The sequence below is a fragment of the Numida meleagris genome, chromosome 2 (genome assembly GCF_002078875.1).
Source record: "Numida meleagris isolate 19003 breed g44 Domestic line chromosome 2, NumMel1.0, whole genome shotgun sequence".
In the NCBI taxonomy this organism is placed as follows: Eukaryota; Metazoa; Chordata; class Aves; order Galliformes; family Numididae; genus Numida; species Numida meleagris.
In genome coordinates, this window is record NC_034410.1 from 127,973,216 (window position 1) to 127,990,737 (window position 17,522).

Consider the following 17,522-nt stretch of genomic DNA (forward strand, 5'->3'; position numbering starts at 1 on the left):
CTCGTTCTTCCTTGATCCCTGGCCAAGATGCTGACACAGCATCTAGTTTGATTCCTGCTGAAAAGGAAGAACGGTACAAAGGAACAGATTTCAGAGGTGCCGAAAAGCCAAAGTGTTTGGGGACAGAAGGGAGCTGCAATCCATCAGCCAGGCATGTATGAGCCTGAGGAAACCCCAGGAACGGGATGCTATGAATTCAGGGGTTGCACAGAGCCCTTGAAGCAGAGCCCTTGCTGCTGCAGGGAGTGACAAAGAGAGAGAGCTCGCTGCAAGTGAAGTCACATAAACTGCCAATGTTTAGCCAGAAACTGGCCTTTCAGAGCATTTCTAAAACTGAAGCTTGTGACGTGTTATGGGATGTACACTACTGTGTAAACAGACAGTGTGGTTACTGCACTTTTGTACTCCACAGTGACTCAAATTTGACCTCATTCTTGAGGTACCCAATGCTCTGCAATGTTTCAGGATCAAACTTTCAGTGTCCTCAGGCCAAGCATCCCACATTGCACTTGCACCTGATGAAGCACTTCCTTTCCAGATTTTCTCAGGGAAGAATGATGAATAGGTACCAGAAAAATATGAGGTTCGGTAGTCTAAGAGGCAGAGGTGCAAACCTCTTGTATCCCATCATCATCCCAGACTTTTCAATTTCTCTAATCTGGTTTTCCTCTGTTTTTTTTTTTTTTTCCTAGGCAGTCTCCACATATGTCAAAAGCCATTCCCCTGCCTAGAGCAAACTAATTCCAAAGCTGAGCTGTTAACACGGGATAAAAAGTGAGCTGATTCACCAGAAGAGACATCTGTAGACATGTCATTTTAATAGAATAAAATCTGAATTTGTTTATTTGCAACAGCTCCTTGAACAGAAAAACTAAACAAACACTAAATGTAAGAAATCCCCTAATCTTAATGGTAGAATGAGGTTGTTCATAAACGAGAAGGGAGAAGCAAGAACTTAATTGCTTTTCTTTATGGAAGACTGAACAACCTGTGTGATGCCCTTACAATTCTGTCTGTATCAAGCTTGCTGTAATGTTTGGAATAAGCCATTTTAGATTGCTGAGAGTGGCTGTTTAGAAAAAAAAGTAGGGCTGAGGGAAAAAGAGGGTGGTATCACAGGTCACGACTAAGCTGTGCTGCCAGTTGTATTAATTAGCCTTGCTTGCACGCTCTTGCATTATAATCAGTATTGTTCAGCTTAATTTAATTTCCATTAACCTTTGCAAAACACTTATACACTTGGATACAGGGAAATATGTCTGGGTCATTACTGCATAGGTAGAAAGAACAGCCAGCTCACAGCCAAAAACAGATTAAGAAAAGGCACCTTAGGTAATCAGCAGGCTGTTCACTTTGCTGACTCAAGGAACGAAGGGGTGGTTTAATCCTAAAATGCCAAGAGGTGAATCCTGCCTATGTCCCTAAACCAGTGCTTCTTCCGTGCTGTGGCATCTACTTATCCTCCAATTATTTCCCCACAGAAACTTCATACAGGGTATTAATTTGACATAAATTTTGCAGCAAGTGGATCTGTATATTCTTATACTATAGAGACCATAGTTGTACGCAGCTTAGATGTGGACCCGGCAAGCTAAAGCAGAAGTTCAAAAGTGCCAAGCATGGGAGGAAAGTTACTTCTCATTCATTCACTGTCCAGCTACAATGTTATGCAAGTACTATTGTAACCTCTGGAAACAGTTACTATGTAGGGAGTTAAATATTAGTGGATAACTGTACAGTTCTATGCCAATTACATTCATTATCCATGTTTCTGACCCCAAACAATCTTTCTGGTGAAATATTACGTTTAAATTAATTGGCTGAGGCAAGTATTTTACACCCACCTCTGGAATGCAGTACTTTACTGCTCTGGGATTCCACACCTAGTAAACGAGGATTTTCTGTCCTTTGGCCTTTCTTGATATCGTGGCAATATTTTGACATTTTGGAATGATAATAAATGCAAGAGGTTAACTTCCAGAATATATGCTAGGCCACATTTTCCATCTGCCATGCAGCTGAAGTTGCTGTCATTGCTGCTTACCTGTCTGGGTGCTGTGTTTTCTTACAACACATTAATTATTTGCATTTATAGTAAGAAAGCAAATTCTTAAGCCTGTGCTATGTAGGAATTTTTCACTTCCCTCTCATAAGTATTTCATATTACAAATGCATTTTATCACAGAGTGAATCTGCGCTGCTATATCACATAGCTCCAATACATCCTTCTCAATCCCAGACCATCTGCACTGTACATGTGCACATACATGTGCTGACTCCCAGTGAACACTAGAACAAAACAGCTAGTTCACTCTGTGGCAAACTTAGGCTTTGGCCCAAGAGAAGAGCTGTCCTCGGAGCAGCTGTAGGGGCTAAGCTGTGTCTGCCTCCCTCTGTCCTACAGAAACCTCTTCCACCCCACAGGCAGCCCAGCTTGGCGCACTCATGGATGCCCTCATGTTGTCTCCAAGGGTATGTCTCATGGACCATGGGCAGTGTATTACTAACAGCTCCTCTGAGGTGCACAGCAATCCTTTAATTTACCTGGGGAAGAGCCAATTTGAAAAAAAGGCATGTCCAGTTCACTAGTGTACACGTTGCTCTAGTATAAGCAGAGACCTTGGCCTACTACAAGCAACTGATGTGGAAGCCCACGGGTGTAAAGAGGACACTCTCTGGTTGCCCTGGGAGCATGAAGAAACCAAGCAGAAGAGGGACTGACATTTCTCGGTAAGCTTGCTCAGGCCCCCTCATATTGATGGCCCTGTAGAAAAAAGCCTCAGAGTCACCTCAAGGATAGTGTTGATATATGCAGCTTGTTGACAAAAATTCCAGTAGAGCTGTCAGCTGGTTTGGTAATGTTTTATTTCTGGCTAAAGGTTAGCACCAACAGTTCCCAGTCTTTTAGAGCTATTCTAATGGTGTTAACACTAACAGTCACCACTGTGCAGAAGGATTTGCACACCTAAACACCCACTCCTGTGCACAGCATCTCATGGCTGCTGGCTTCAGCATCATTTGTAGCTCACTCAAGCCCAAGGTCTTACTCATTACCCTTGGGGCACAGCTGTTTTTCACACACCACGAAAACCCATTCCTATCAGTTCCTTCCTTCTGCCTTCCTGGAAGTGCCATTTTGGCAGTTCAGTAGCACACCAAACCCTTGTCTTTGAAGACTCTATCCCCTAGCTCTGCACACATTCCTTGATTCTTTCATAGCTCAGCCCTGCTGGTATCTTGCCTTTGTTCATGTACATATTTCACCACAATACACCAGTCACTCTTTTTTGGGGGGTTGTGGATGCCCCGTCCCTGGAGGTGTTCAAGGCCAGGCTGGATGTGGCTCTGGGCAGCCTGGTCTAGTGGTTGGCAACCCTGCTCTCAGCAGGGAGGTTGAAACTCAATGATCTTTGAGGTCCTTTTCAACCCGGGCCATTCTATGATTCTATGATTCACTTTCACACACTTCTGCCCACCTAGGCACAATTGCTTAGCCCATGGATGCTGTCCACTCTGCGACACAGTCAGTGTGCTCATTGGACAGTCCTGAGTACACAACTTTCTGCATCAGAAATGACAGTCTAGGTAAAATCAATTGTTATTCTTTAAGCAAGACTGCATGGCCACAGGACCATCCTGAGTGCAACATGGTCTGGTGTGATTATGGCTACAAAGTGCTATTCATGCCTGAGGGCTTTCAGAAGGGCTTTCTGTGTCCCCCCTCAGTGGCTACCTTGATTTTTAACATCCAGTCCTCAAAGACAGGGCACCAGAATAAGCAGTTGGTACAGTTTGTAGGGGCTAAAGAAACACAGTTCATACATACACAGATAAGAATGCATTGCTAGGCTAGTAGAAACAAAACAGTCCAATAGAAATATTGCTATCAATCTGGTTAAACAATGATGTGCTGATAAATATAGTCCAAACTGTCCCCTTATTATAGCTTATTCCCAGTTAGGATTCAGCTAAGCCTGCTGCACCCTGCTCAGCCTCCATGTGTCTGTGGTGCTGTGCTCCTGCACTGCCTCTCTGTGTCCTCAGGGCAATGGCACCAGCCTGCTCCGTAGTGGAGGCAGAGTGCTACAGCCTGCCAGGAATATGATGTTTGTGTTCATCCTTTTTCACCTCATCTCCTCCAGAAGTATGACACGGATGCTGGAGGGTTTTCTCATCACTCTAAGTCCATTTGGAGTCATTTGAAATGGTTTCTGACACAGTCTGCTTACTTGTTCTTTCCTCACTGGTTTGCAATTCCATGCTATATCTGAACTTGCTATATGTAGAATATTTTAATTCTGCTAGAGGCTCTTTGTCTGTCACCCATAAAAAAAAAAATTCACAGGCTTCTTTTCCTTCAGTGACTAATAGCTGGCCACACAAATGTGTGGTTTGTGTTTACAGTCATAGCACCGCTGGTATCATTCTGCACTCTCACTTAGAAGCCTTCTCCTGTCATTGGATGCTTGTACTTTCAGGGACTCCTGTTCAACCCCATTTTCCTTCAATCACCAGAAAGCTGTGGCTTCCTGATAATCTAGTGAGTGTTTCATTAGCACTTCCTAGTCACTCATACATCCTTGTTTTAGAATCAATTCTGACACTTGACAAAAAGAACAACCCTTCAAAAGAGACACAGAAGACACACACACAGACACAGACGCAGTATTCTGCTTCTAGTTGCTAGTTGTGGCAGCGTCACTGATGAGTTGTCAGTTCATAGATGCAGTGCACTAATGGATAAATGATCAGGATTATGGCCTCAGTAATATGCACCATGACCATACTTATACAGACATAAATTGGTGGTCTTATGAGTGATGAGGTTTCACAGCATTTTCCTCTGCCGTGGGCTATTGCCAGATGCTTCTATCAACTGTTGGAGATGGTATCCACACAGAAGACTTTGGTATCCAGTCTTGGTCATCCTGGTCTCACCAGGGACATTGCTGTCCTGGGTCACAAATATTTTCTGAACTACATAGAAACTGGCAAGAATACAGCCCTGGTGAACCTGCAGTGAAGGTTTCCAAACCAGAACCGATGTTTGGTAACAGCCTGCCCCTCTGCTGGCTTCTCTAGAAAGGATGGCGGCTGTAGTTGCCAAATGCCTATTTGTTCTCATGTTTTCATCTCTTCTGGGGAGGCTTCATACAAGAGTAGGAGTTAGATATAGCAGGGGTGAGATGTTACACAGCCTGCTGGGAACAGACCAAACCAAGCTCCGCAGATACAGTGTGCGTGTAGCTAGCCTGGACTAACCCTAACATTTTGAAGATAAGCTACAACAGGGCTGCTGTCTTCATAAGCATAGTTACCAGCTTTCCATAGCTGAATTTGGAATTGGATGAATTTGGGACTAATGCCAAGTTCATGTGATATTCCTCACATGAAAGGCCATGTTTTTCATTTCTCTCTGCTCCTATAAATTTGTAAATTCTGAGTTTGTTTTAATTATATATCTGGGAAAGTCAATGAATTAATGCTTTCAGAAACAACCACACATTACCTTTTTTGATCAAAGTGACTGGTATAATTCACATCATTTGATTTAGGAGAGCTCAATAACAGAGACAGATAACTTTGAGGTAGTTCTGTTTACTTACACGGAGTATATGAAGTTCTGTTGTCTTGATCACAGTGTGATGCAAGCAATGAGATTTAATTCCTGTAATGTCTCCAAGCCCTTCAGTGACCAACATTTGCCGAAAAGTTGTTTCTTTGCTCAGTCATGTCAGTACTGCCCCTCTGACTCAACATCCTTCGAGGTAAGCATGTCTCATGATAGAAGTGTTTGATCCTCTCTCACATCACAGTCTCTATGTCCTCCTTAGAAGATCCTGCAGTGATTTGAAATGTATCTTTTTCACACGGGAGAGAACCCTTCATTTAAGCAAGGAGAAATCACCACAGGTATGGGCAGCCACCCCGTCTTCAGGTGTGAGGTCACTCACGCAGAGCTGAAGTGTGGTGACTTTTCACATGCACTCAATTGCTTGTGGCTACCACTTGCTTGATTAACTGAGAACTTTTTCATACTGTCTCAAATATGTTGTGTTCCGAAAATCCACTGTCACAGACGTGAATACTTGAGAACTTCTGATTTGGATGCCTCTGAAGCTGGCGGAAAGTTTCTCTCTAGGAGGAGATACTGCTGGTTATTATTCACTTCATTTACCATCACCTTATGGAACTCTCCAGTTGTAATCTAATGATTTTTTCTTATTAGTCCAGGATATCCTGGTCTATGTCTGCTCAGTTCTTTGAATTGTTTCTCTTTGAATTCAAATGGCATTTACTCTACATACTTTAACAGTCAGTGCTACTGAATTCTTAGATAAATTTCTGTTCTGTCAAAAACTTACGAGAGGTTTGTTTGAGCAAACCCAAGTGACCACCTTTTGGCAATAAATATGTACACCTTGACACTGCTCTTAGGCTGCTTGTCAGACTGCTGGAAAAGTAATAGCACCTTTCTCTTCAGCTGTCTCTGAAGTTAAAAGAAAAAAAGATTTTCTTTTTCATGTGGCAGGCAAGTTCAAGCCTTGCTTAGCCGTACCAGTGCAATTCAGTATAAATTGTTTCTACTCCATGATTTTCTCCCATAGTTTTTGTTTACATAATTTTATAAAATATAAACCAAATCGCTTTCGTGCAGGTTTACAAGTGAAAACAGCCTCTTTCTTTATCCTAGCAACACATATTACACTGCTGCTGTTCTCTTGCAATAGCCTATAATCAAGAAGAAAACATGTTGTTTACTGTGAATTAATGTGACAGTAGAAAGCTTGAGTAATGCACATATTTCTTCTCTTTTTTTTTTCACGCAGCTAGAGTTCCCGAATATAGAGCAGCACTGGGTTCTTCCAAATCAATAGAAATATGCAAATTCTTTGCTAGTTTTGTTAGTTTCACTCGCACAATTCATGCAGAGCTGGAACAAAAGCTTAGCTGAATTATTTTCTTTATTCCCAGGCATGTAGAAACCTTGGATTTGCTGCTGAATGCATAGCACAATGCAATTGGCAGAGATGCAGAAACATGTACATCTTGTCAGAACATGCACAAAGAGGAAAATGGAAAGGGGAAAACACATGAATTATGGAATTATGGAAATGTCAGACCATTGGATTAAATCCTGATGCTTGTTATGTCAGTGTAAATCCATGAATACATTAATTTTTTTTTAATATTATAGCAGAAATTGTTCTCTGTTGTCTAATAAAAACAGTAATACCTGTTTTTAATACAAATTATTCTGTGGCACTTGCTTGTAGCAGAACAAATATCTGCTTTTGAATGTGAACAATTAAGCTCCTAGATACTTCTTTTCAGTTCTTACTCTGTGTTAGCTGTTATGACATTCTATGCACGAAGACAGTAACATCAGATTTATGCATGTATGAATCAGGCTGAAAAACTGTATATACGTTACTCCAATTGCATTTCCAGTAGAACTCGAGTTGGATGAAACTGAATTTGGTCTTGTCTATCCATTTTGTATTAGTGACATTTTGAAAAGGTTCCAGGAGCTGTCTCAGTTCTTTTGGTAGTCATTTCCATTATCCTTCTGACCACTATAAACAGTGTTACTGTCCCTGGATGTTTCTGTTCCCCTTGGATGGCTTGGCTTGGCTCCTGTTGGCAAGGAAGGCCAGAGAAGTCTCTCATGATTCCTAAGCATCTCTGCCTCACAGAAGCATAAGTGTATTTAAACAACTGTGTTTCTGTGCTTAGAATCAACTAATTAAGCTTTTGTTGTTGTTGTTCAAGCCTTACTGAGGTAACTGCTGCCACATCCTCTAGTCTTTCCTTTCTCATTCATTATTAATCTACTCTTATCATTTTTCTTATTTAACAGCATTTCACATTTCCCTTTTCTGTCCTAATCTGTATTTGAAAAGCTTTCACACTCAGAAAGTTGGCTCCATAACATTTTTTACTACAGCTCCTTAGATGGAAAGGTTTCATTTCTAGACATGAACTAGTGATATAATGGATGATCCCAAATAACAAGGATGAAAGGACACAGAAGGAGACTGAGAAAATTAGGTTTCTGTAATTTGTAAGTGTTAACAGTGGTCAGCACTATCTCCCAGAACATGGTATAACTGGTTCCATGAGCATATTTTACAAATCCTAGTTTAAAGCAGTAATGCTGACACCAGTGCTGGATTGCACCAGATTTTATTAACCCAACATATTAGTTATTATGTGGTTACAGTTACCCTAGGATCTGAAGTGTGACTCATTTTTGTGTTCTGCATTGATCTCAGGCAAAACTGTACATCTCAGCTGAAAATGCATTTAGTATTCTTCATGCTGTTTCTACTTTGTAACAGTTCAGGAGTACCTGTGCTGATGATCAATTTGTGATTTTTGATATTAAAACTACAAGACTCAAATAATTTTGTTGTTATAAAAAGATCAGAACAACAGATTTTAATAAAATACAATATATAAAGAAGATGGGTACAGGGATCTTGATAATTTTTACTTAATTCTTAAACATTAACAAAAGCTTTATCCCACAGAATTTCAAAGAATTTGAGAAGTGACTGCAGAACTGTGTTGTTATTATGGGAAAACAATACGCATGAGCTGGGCATGGGATGGGTGTAATTACCAATATCTGGCATGGTGCTATAAATGCTCTTTAGTTTGCTTTCAATGTGTTGATTAGCACCTTCAAAATCACCTTGAAGTAGTTAGTGCCTGAAATCCAAAAGCTGTTGCTTTGTTGTATTCCTGGCATTCTCATGTTTCAAAAAGTATCTTAGACTATGAACATAAAAAGCAGCATTTGAAATCCATGTCAACGCAATCCTCCTTTGATAATTGCATATCACATAGACAGGGACACTTTGACTCGAGTTATTGCATCATTATCTTTTATTTGAGAGAGAGAGAACCAAGAATAAAACAACAGCACACTCCATAAGTCGGTATTTGCTATTTTGCAGTTAGCGACTTTGCTACCTTTCTGGTCCACTGCAGCAAAGTGTTTGGCTCCTATCAGTGTTAGCCACTGGAAATGACTCATGCCCGGTAGCACTGATTTCCTTTCCCTCAGCCTTTGTGACATTCTCCAGAGTACAGAACCACAGACAGAATGAGATAAGAGGAGCTGTGCTGGGGAAAACTCCCACTGTTGCTGCTATGTCACCCAAAAAGCTACGTCGCAGATTTAGCAGGAGAGAAGTCTGCTAAAAGTCTACAAGGAATGAAATCTCCTTGATCATTCTCAGAAAAAAAAAGATCTCTTTAAGGGCGTATTTCCTGTTTACTTTGCATTATGCTGAATATCTGAGGCTAGGTGAGGTAACCTGTTAGGAAAGGAATAATATTAACATAATCACTGTTTTATTAAAGCAACACTGTGAATGCACGGTGTTGTCATTTACAGACAAATGAAGGATGAGATCCTTCTAGCATAAAGGAAATCAACATCTTCTTATGCGTGGCCTGTGTGGGTGCCACAAACCACACAGTCATAATGTTCGGAAGGACTGAAGTCTAAATAGGTCATACTTTGTTTAGGGGAGAAGTTGACATGGGTTCCAAGCACCCAGAAGTTAGCACATGGCAATGCACAAACCTTCTGCTGTTCCCACAACGCTTTCTTTTCTGGTTTTCATGGCTGCTGTGAGGGGGCACAGTTTAAAGGCTTCATGGGGGGAAAATAAGTGTTATAAAGAAAGGTTTAAGCTGACTGAGCTGCATGTGATTGTGGAAGTGCTCGGAAGGCAACAACTGATCAAAGGCTGGATTTACTGAAATTACTGTAAAACACTTACGTGCTTTTTCTAAGCCTTCCTCATGAGTTTGTGTTCAGTTAAATGTCTTAGAAGACACGTTCTGCTTATAAACTAAAACACTTTTCTGACTATTACCGTAAAGTAATTAGAATAAACTATCTAATAATATGGTTTTGTGTAGTTTTTTGATTTTCAATTGCACTTAAGAAAAATATTTAAATTTTAGTCTTACAACAGGATTTATTGGTGCCATCTACTGGCTGTTTACTCCTAAATTTCACCAAATTATGAATAATGTGTTTTAAATGCAGAATAATAAGAGCTTCTTCAACCTTATAACTGAATCAGCCAACATCAAACTGTGTAATTGGCAAATCTGTAATATTTAGATTAAATTAAGTCAAACTTTTGTACAATGTTCCAACAATATAGTTCAGTTATGAAGCTTTCAGATATGCCAACAAGAGAGAGCTCAAGCCAGCATAAAACCACTCATGTAGTATCCAAGCACCAAAGACACAAACTCTCCTGTATCTCAGAGCTAAGCTTCTTCATGACAGCTGCTGAATATTGTAGAGCCTTCCTCCCTCATGCACGAGCACAAGGTACATGTTCACACAGCAAGCAAATGTGGTCGTGGTGATCTTCACCTTCCCAGGAAGGATATCTACAAAAAAAGTTGAACGAGAGAAGGGTATTGCAGTTCATAGCCCAGGCAGGCTGTTAACATTTCTGGTGAGGATGAGTTTAAGCTAGATGCATGGAGCATGGGCACTGAGGGGACAGCACACGACCTGTCCCATAGCATCTGTTGTGCGGGTGGTAGCAGCCAGTAGAACTTGGAGGGGAACTGACAGCCCCCGCTGCTGAAAACTCCCTGCTAACTCCACTGCAAAACATCTGAAGATGACCTGAGATTTGAACTATGCTCTAAATCTCTTAAACTCTTTGTAATAAAAAATTGTGATACTATAATAGTTTGAAGTGGCGCCAGAGAAAGGTCAGAAAATTAATATTGCATTAACTGAAATGTTAACAATATCTCCAGAGCCAGGTGAGCAGAGTACTTACACATCTGAGCAGCTGCATCCCTAATCAGCAATATATTTGAGCACATGTTTAAAACATTTAATCACACTTAAAAGTGCTTTGCTGGATACCAGTGAGAATGTTCACATTCCTCACTCTGGTTAGTCAAGACCTTTATATAGCCAGAAACAAACATATTTAGATTGTGGCTCAGGAATAACTTGCTCAGCTACTAGGTTGAGAGGAAGCAAAATGCATTAACAGGGTGATTGAAGAAAGGGCTCATCCTTCCTCTTTTCTGCATTTTGCAATCATCTAACAAAAACAGTGGAGTTTTAAAGGAAGGAAAACAATGTTATGTAGTTAGAGGTGTGTTTTAGAGACTTAATTTATGTATGAAAAAGCATTCTGATAGAAGGAGCTAAGGCATCAATTCACACAATGCTATATTACACAGTATGACCTGCAGAGCTCACAGCTAAGGCTGCTAAACTCCTCACCACACTCTATTTTCAGATGCTGGTTACTTTGGCAGACTGGCCCGATTTTACTGAAAGTGTGCCTGTGTCAGCAAAATTTCTTATTAAGGTATCATGAAAATCATGTAATACATGCTGTTTTTCCTATATTAAAATTATAACAAAAGCTTTTCTGAGAAGCTGCCAACTCTACATGCTGGGAAGCAGAGATCGTTCACTTGGTATTGATTGTCCTAAGCTGTTCTGTTTTTGTTTCCAGGAAAATGCCTCCAGGTTTAGTCAATGAAATCAGGAAGGAAGGAGAAATCAGTAGAAACCTGCTGGAGTCTGAATCTGCACTGAACACAACTTTTCTGCAAAGTTATGATTTATCTGAGGAACTGATATGTTCCCCAAGCAGAGCACCTCAGTAACTTCACCAAGACCTGGGCAAGATCTGTCTTAGGGCATCTTCTGCAGAACCTGAGTGGGAACTCCTGACTCTCCCAGTTCTCTTGTTACTAGACTCACTGCATATGTGGCCTCAGCACTCACGAAAAGAAAAATCCAATGTTTCTCAAATGAGAAGGAGCTACTGAGAGACAGTAGGGCAGAAGCCACCTGGAGAATGAGAACCGGAGTGATGACAGAGGATAACGTAGGCTGGAGGACATTAACTTCCACAACCTGTACACAACAAGATTTCGTTAATGCCACCTGTGAAACCCGCTGGGGAAATGTTAGTCACCTTCCCACTCAGTTCCTTGTTTGTATAGCAAACTGAATTCCATTACTGCTATCAAGTTACTTCATTTGCTCAAATGACTGAGCTATGTGGATCAGAGGCAAGTAGCTATGAGCCTTCTTGTGATTCATACAGGTACCAAGATGGCTTCACATAGGTGAATCCAGTGAGGTTTTGCGTATATTTCCATAGGAAATTATGACAGAAAATCTCCACAAAGAGAGAGATTTTGTGGTCCTCTGGATAAAGCAATCACAGAATGGCTTAGGTTAGAAGGAACCTTAATGCCCACCCAGTTCCAACCCCCAGGCATGGGCAGGGCTGCCACTCACCTGATCAGGCTGCTCAGGGCTCCATCCAGCCTGGCTTTGAATGCCTCCAGGAATGGGGCACAAACAGCTTCTCTGGGCAGCCTGTGCCAGTGCCTCATCATTCTCTGAGCAAATATTTTTTGTAACATCTAACCTAAATTACTCTTATTTTAGTTTAAAACCACTCCCGCTTGTCCTATCACTATTAGACCATGCAAAAAAGTCGCTCCCCTTCTTGCCTATAAGCTCCCTTCAAGTACTGAAAGATTGCACTGAGTTCTCCCTGGAGTCTTCTATTCTCCAAGCTTGCAGTTTCTCCAGCGTGCAGCTTCACACTCTCCACCATCCACAGACAGATGGACGGATGACCTGGATACTGGGTAAGCTCGCCTGGCTCTGCACAGACTACCCTGCAGCACATCAGCAGGGATGCAGCACTGCCTGAACACCCGTGGACCATTTCTGAGGCTGGTTTGCATGTCTCGGCATCTGGTGGTTCCTGTTCCTGCAGCGCGGAGCGAGTCAGGCAGCTGCACACCTGTCTGATGAGACCTGAGGAGGCTCCATGCAGTGGAACGTGGCTGCCTCCCCCTAGCAGAGGCCTGGCTGTTAGTCTGACAGGGCTCAGACATAACAGAAGATGTGGTGGGAGCGCAGTTCACAAGCCCTTGAGCTCAGCCTCCAGAAGGCAGCTCCACCATGAATGCCAGAGCCAGGTGCTCCTCTGTCTGGATATTATTGTCTTTTTTCCTCATCACAGTACCGCCGTTTTTTTGGCAGATACCTCCCATAAACCCTTTTTCTTTCATTAAATGCAATTGTACCACACTGACTTCTCATGTCTACCTCTCAGCCTTATCTCCATCCAATTAGAGCCTGGGCTGACCCCGACGCTTTGCATGAACACTGCGCAGGTGCCACACTCACAGGGAGAGGCTGTGTCAGACCCCAACAGAGCGCCCACTGCGCCTTCCTGGGCTCAGCACGCTGCTTGGAAACATCCCAGCAACGAGCTGACAGGAGGGACAAGTTCACTTCTTGACACCTGAAATTCTCTTAAGTCACGGTTACACAATGTGTTGCATAGGTAATAAGGGTTGTTAGGAAAACACAACTGCCAGACATTATTGAGAAGGGATTTTCTCACTCCGTATATGTGCGAGTGCTTCGCTGAGATAGCTACCCTGAACACAGGACGGACTGGCTGACCGAGTGACTGACCCGGAGCCGCTCACCAGAGTGCAGGCAGCGGCCAGCCACCCTGCAGCGGGCCGACGGGCGGGAAGCGCGGTGCGTCCTCAGGGGGAGGGAAAGGTGCGGCACCGCCCCGGCCCCCGCGCCGCCCTTTCAAGTATCGCGTGAGCGGCCCCGCTGCCCGACGCCACGTCCTGCCGGTGCCGCTGGGGAGCGGCGGCCATCGAGCCGGGAAGGGGCTGCGGCCGGGCGAGGTGAGAGTGGGGAGCAGCCGGGAGAAGCGGCGGCACCGGCACCGCGATGAGCCGGATCCCGGCTTGCCCCGGGGAGGCCGCTGAGGGGGGTGGCGGGAGGCGGGCCTCGCTGTGAGGGGGCGGTGGAGGCGCGGCCTGGGCGTGGTTGGGCTGCGGCGCCGAGCGAGCGAGCCCCGGCTGCCGGCCGACCGCCGGGCCGCCTCCCCGCCCGGCCCCGCGGGCTCTGCTTCCCAGGGCGGGGCTGGGAACCGAGCGGCGGCGCTGGGAGCGGCTGGCTCTCCCTCGGGGCAGGTGGACGGCGGGCGGACGCCCTCCTCGGCGGGAGTGGAGCCCGGTGCGGCCCCACGGGAGCTGCCCGGCGCTCCGGGGCTCTGCGCGGGGGCCGAGCTCGGCCTTCGGGGGCGGTCGGGTTATCGCGTCTGTTCATTGCCCCGTGTCGTCTCTTCCTGCGTTCGCAGGCTGAAGGAAGAAAGGATTTAATGAACTCACGGCCAGTCGAGATGGGGAGACGTCGAAAGCAGCAGCAAGGTGCCTGATCGGCCTTGTGCCCCTGCTCCCTGTCTTTGGAACGAGAAGAGGAAGATGCGTGTTATGAACCTGTGGAAAGACAGTCCGTGTAACTGCTGGTAGAAACTATGCACTGAAGTGGGAGATCCTGACGAAATGGGGGTGCTTGTGTTCTTCGTGCCTTGTAGCTTTCTCCTGACTGTAGTGCGAGGGCACAGCTTGTTCACATGTGAACCTATTACTATTTCCAGATGTTCAAGAATGCCTTACAATATGACTTTTTTCCCAAATATCATGGGACACTATGATCAGGACACTGCTGCACTCCAGATGGAGGTGAGTTTTTCCATCCCTACTGTAGGTGTGTAAATATAAATGTTGTGAAATAAATCCTTATTTATTACAGGGAAGTAGCTGATAGTAGTGATATCTGTTGCACAAAGTGATAAGACAGATAAGCTGACTAGATAACATTTCTTTGCGACACTTTGGGCTGCTCTAAAGCTGCTTGGCTGCGTAAGAGTGTATAAGGGAGCTGTAGACACACACAAACATATGCACACCTCTTGGATTCTGTATTATGCTGGCAGAAGAACGAGTGCAGTGCATCAGTGTGGCTGGCTATTCAGAGCTGTTTAACGAAGCTGGTCATGTGTAGCCTATGTACCTAATAGAGCAATTCTTGAAATGCTCTAGGGTTGTTGCTTATGGTATTGGCCCACCTGAACTCAGCTAATGCAAAAATAATATTTCTAAGTCATTGTTAGTTCTTCTCTTAGCTTAGTTCTTAGTTGACATCTGTGAAGGAGAGGTACCTAAACTTATTTTTAGCCCTATTCTCAACTGTTATATTTGTTTGTTTATGTTGCATTCTGCTGTCATCTGACTGAATATAGAAGCTCCTGACTTTTCAAACTGAAACCAAGCACTTTCCTACCAGAACTGACTGTAACATGGCTTCCTAGAGAGAATGCCACCTCGTGGAAAGGCTTTGCTAATTATAATAGCTACAGAGTGTGAGAGCCTCTCTGGGTAAGAGGCTTGTAAAACAAGTTTAAAACCTGTTTTAGCAATGCCTTTTGGTGGTAAGAGGAGTGGGAACACCTTAACACAGGTCTTGAAAAGCTCAAAGTCTTGTGCTGTGCAGAGAGAGAAAAAGAAGCGAGTTTAAAACTCAGAAGTTTCTTGTGTTTTTTTTTTTTCTTTAAAAAGAGAAAAGGTTGTCTTATTGAAGGCTACAACTGCTGAAGTCTTATTTGCATGTTCATTACTGAGCTTGGAGAAGGAACTTGGTCCAGTTACCAAAGCTGTTCAGGATACTCAGGATTACCATTTTGGCTTCTAGCTGCCAGCCTGGAAAGGCAGAGGCCTCCATTGTGTTTGTTAGTCCAGCGTAGATGTATGGGAAATTCCAGTATGAAATGCTAAAATACTTGTATGTGAACAACTGAATTTAGCTGTAGATCTCAGATAATTTGTGTGATTCTGAACTGGGAAGCAAGCTGTCGGCCTGAACTCTGTGCAGTGTCCTCTCCAGTCATTGTGTGTCTGGAATGTTCTGTTTCTACAGCGTCTGCCATCTTATCTTGTCAGGCATGTTGGTGGTTCTTGTTTGGCATGTCTTCACTACAATTGCTGGGGTAGCTTCTGTCAGTATCCACGCCTTCCAGTAACACTGCTGTTAGGGCACACAGACCACTGTCATCTTTTTTTGTAGTCTGGGCACTTCTGAGCTACCTGAAGCCTGCGTGTGCTGATCTGTCTTCCTCTGTTAACAGTTAGACAATGCTACCTGCCTGGTTGGCCAAGCAGAGATGGCCAGACACCTGACTTACTGGGGAAGGGGTGAGGAAGTTTTCCCCCTCCCCTCTTTGTGCAGCTTCTGTTCAGTGTAGTGCTCGCAGTGAAACTGGAGTGAAGCAGTAAGCTCAGTGCTGTTTGTGGTTGGGGCTGGAGAGCGGTGCGTGCTTATGGATTCTGAAGTGATTATACACGGTATTCAGTAACGGTGGTATACTTTGTGAGTGATTGCTTGCAACAGTGAGCCTTCTCAGGTCTGCAAAGGTGCTGCTTTTCAGGGAAACTGGTGTTGCAACAGAGAAGGAGAAGTTACTGACTTCTGGAATATGCTTCAATTTTGTTTTACAACCATAAAAAAGCAGCTGGCTGGGAGGTGAGGAGCCTCTTAAGAACTTGAATTTTTCTGTGGTTGGTAGTCCAAACTTCGTTTGTACCAAGGAAAGAATTTTAATCGTATGTTGGTTAAAACATCTTTCTTTTGATCCTCCGTTGGAATGCTTAAAGGCTTTGGTTTTGAATTCCATCTCTTTCCCCTCCCCGCAACTTGTTCTCAAGGCTGGGCACATTCTTACAATGTAAACACTGGGTTTTGAGGCTGACGCTTGCTTTAATTCCCTTACATTATCTTAGCTGACTTAGAGCAAGTTTCTTAGTCAAGCAGTCCTAGGTCATATGGTGGAAATTTCTTCAAGAAGTCTTAAGTATTTTGTGCAGGAAGTGGCTTGATACTAATCCTGTTTTCTGCTATTCTGTCCTCTGGAAACTTATTTCCATTATTTATTCAGAGTGTTTACTCCCAGAAAGAACAAAGAATAGTCAGTAAAGGGTATAACACTCAGATGAGTGTGAAGTTACATGTCCAGAACTCTCCTCTATCATACTTCTGAGGCTCAACAGGTGTGCTCTCCTGTGGGGAGTCTTTTATAGTTGAAGGAGCTGTGACTTGCAACTATTGTAGCGCAAAAACTTCTGTAGAGCTCTTTGGAAAGATGTTAAATGGATGTTTTTAGGGCTGGTGTCTTCTCAGTTCTCCTGCAGAGGGGAACAATGTGGAGATAGTCTCAGATGGTGGTTTTCCTTCCGGAAATCAGCTGGATCACCATGGTGTCAACCAATTTGTGGTACTATATTTCCGCCTCGTGTATTGGCTCTTCGTTTGAATAGGCTATAAATCAGAACACCAAACTAATTAAAGCAGCCTCTGTTATGCATGTTCTAGTTAACGACGATAATCTTCCTTGATTCTTATTTTCTTCAATAGGAAATTCCTGATTTCCAGTTGCCTCCCATTTTTATTGAGACTTTGTGGGCTGAATGTAAGATCCTTGAGTTGTGCTTTGTTTGGATCAGTGTTGTTTATGCAACAAACGGAAATGTTTTGAAAGACCCACCGTGTGACTTAGTGGTGTGAAGCTTTCTGTGTGTTATCTAAGCACCTGCATGACAGTGGAATCTAATTATTTGCA

General features: G+C 43.4%; 1 protein-coding gene across 1 annotated transcript in view; it reads left to right on the plus strand.

Annotated features, from left to right (window-relative positions):
• FZD6 (frizzled class receptor 6) overlaps window positions 13,436–17,522 on the plus strand; it is a 29,225-nt gene continuing 25,138 nt past the window's right edge. The window contains exons 1-2 of the mRNA XM_021385699.1: window positions 13,436–13,749; window positions 14,208–14,592. Coding sequence (XP_021241374.1) covers window positions 14,413–14,592 — 180 coding nt within the window. The 5' untranslated portion in view covers window positions 13,436–13,749; window positions 14,208–14,412. The remainder of the gene's footprint in view (window positions 13,750–14,207; window positions 14,593–17,522) is intronic.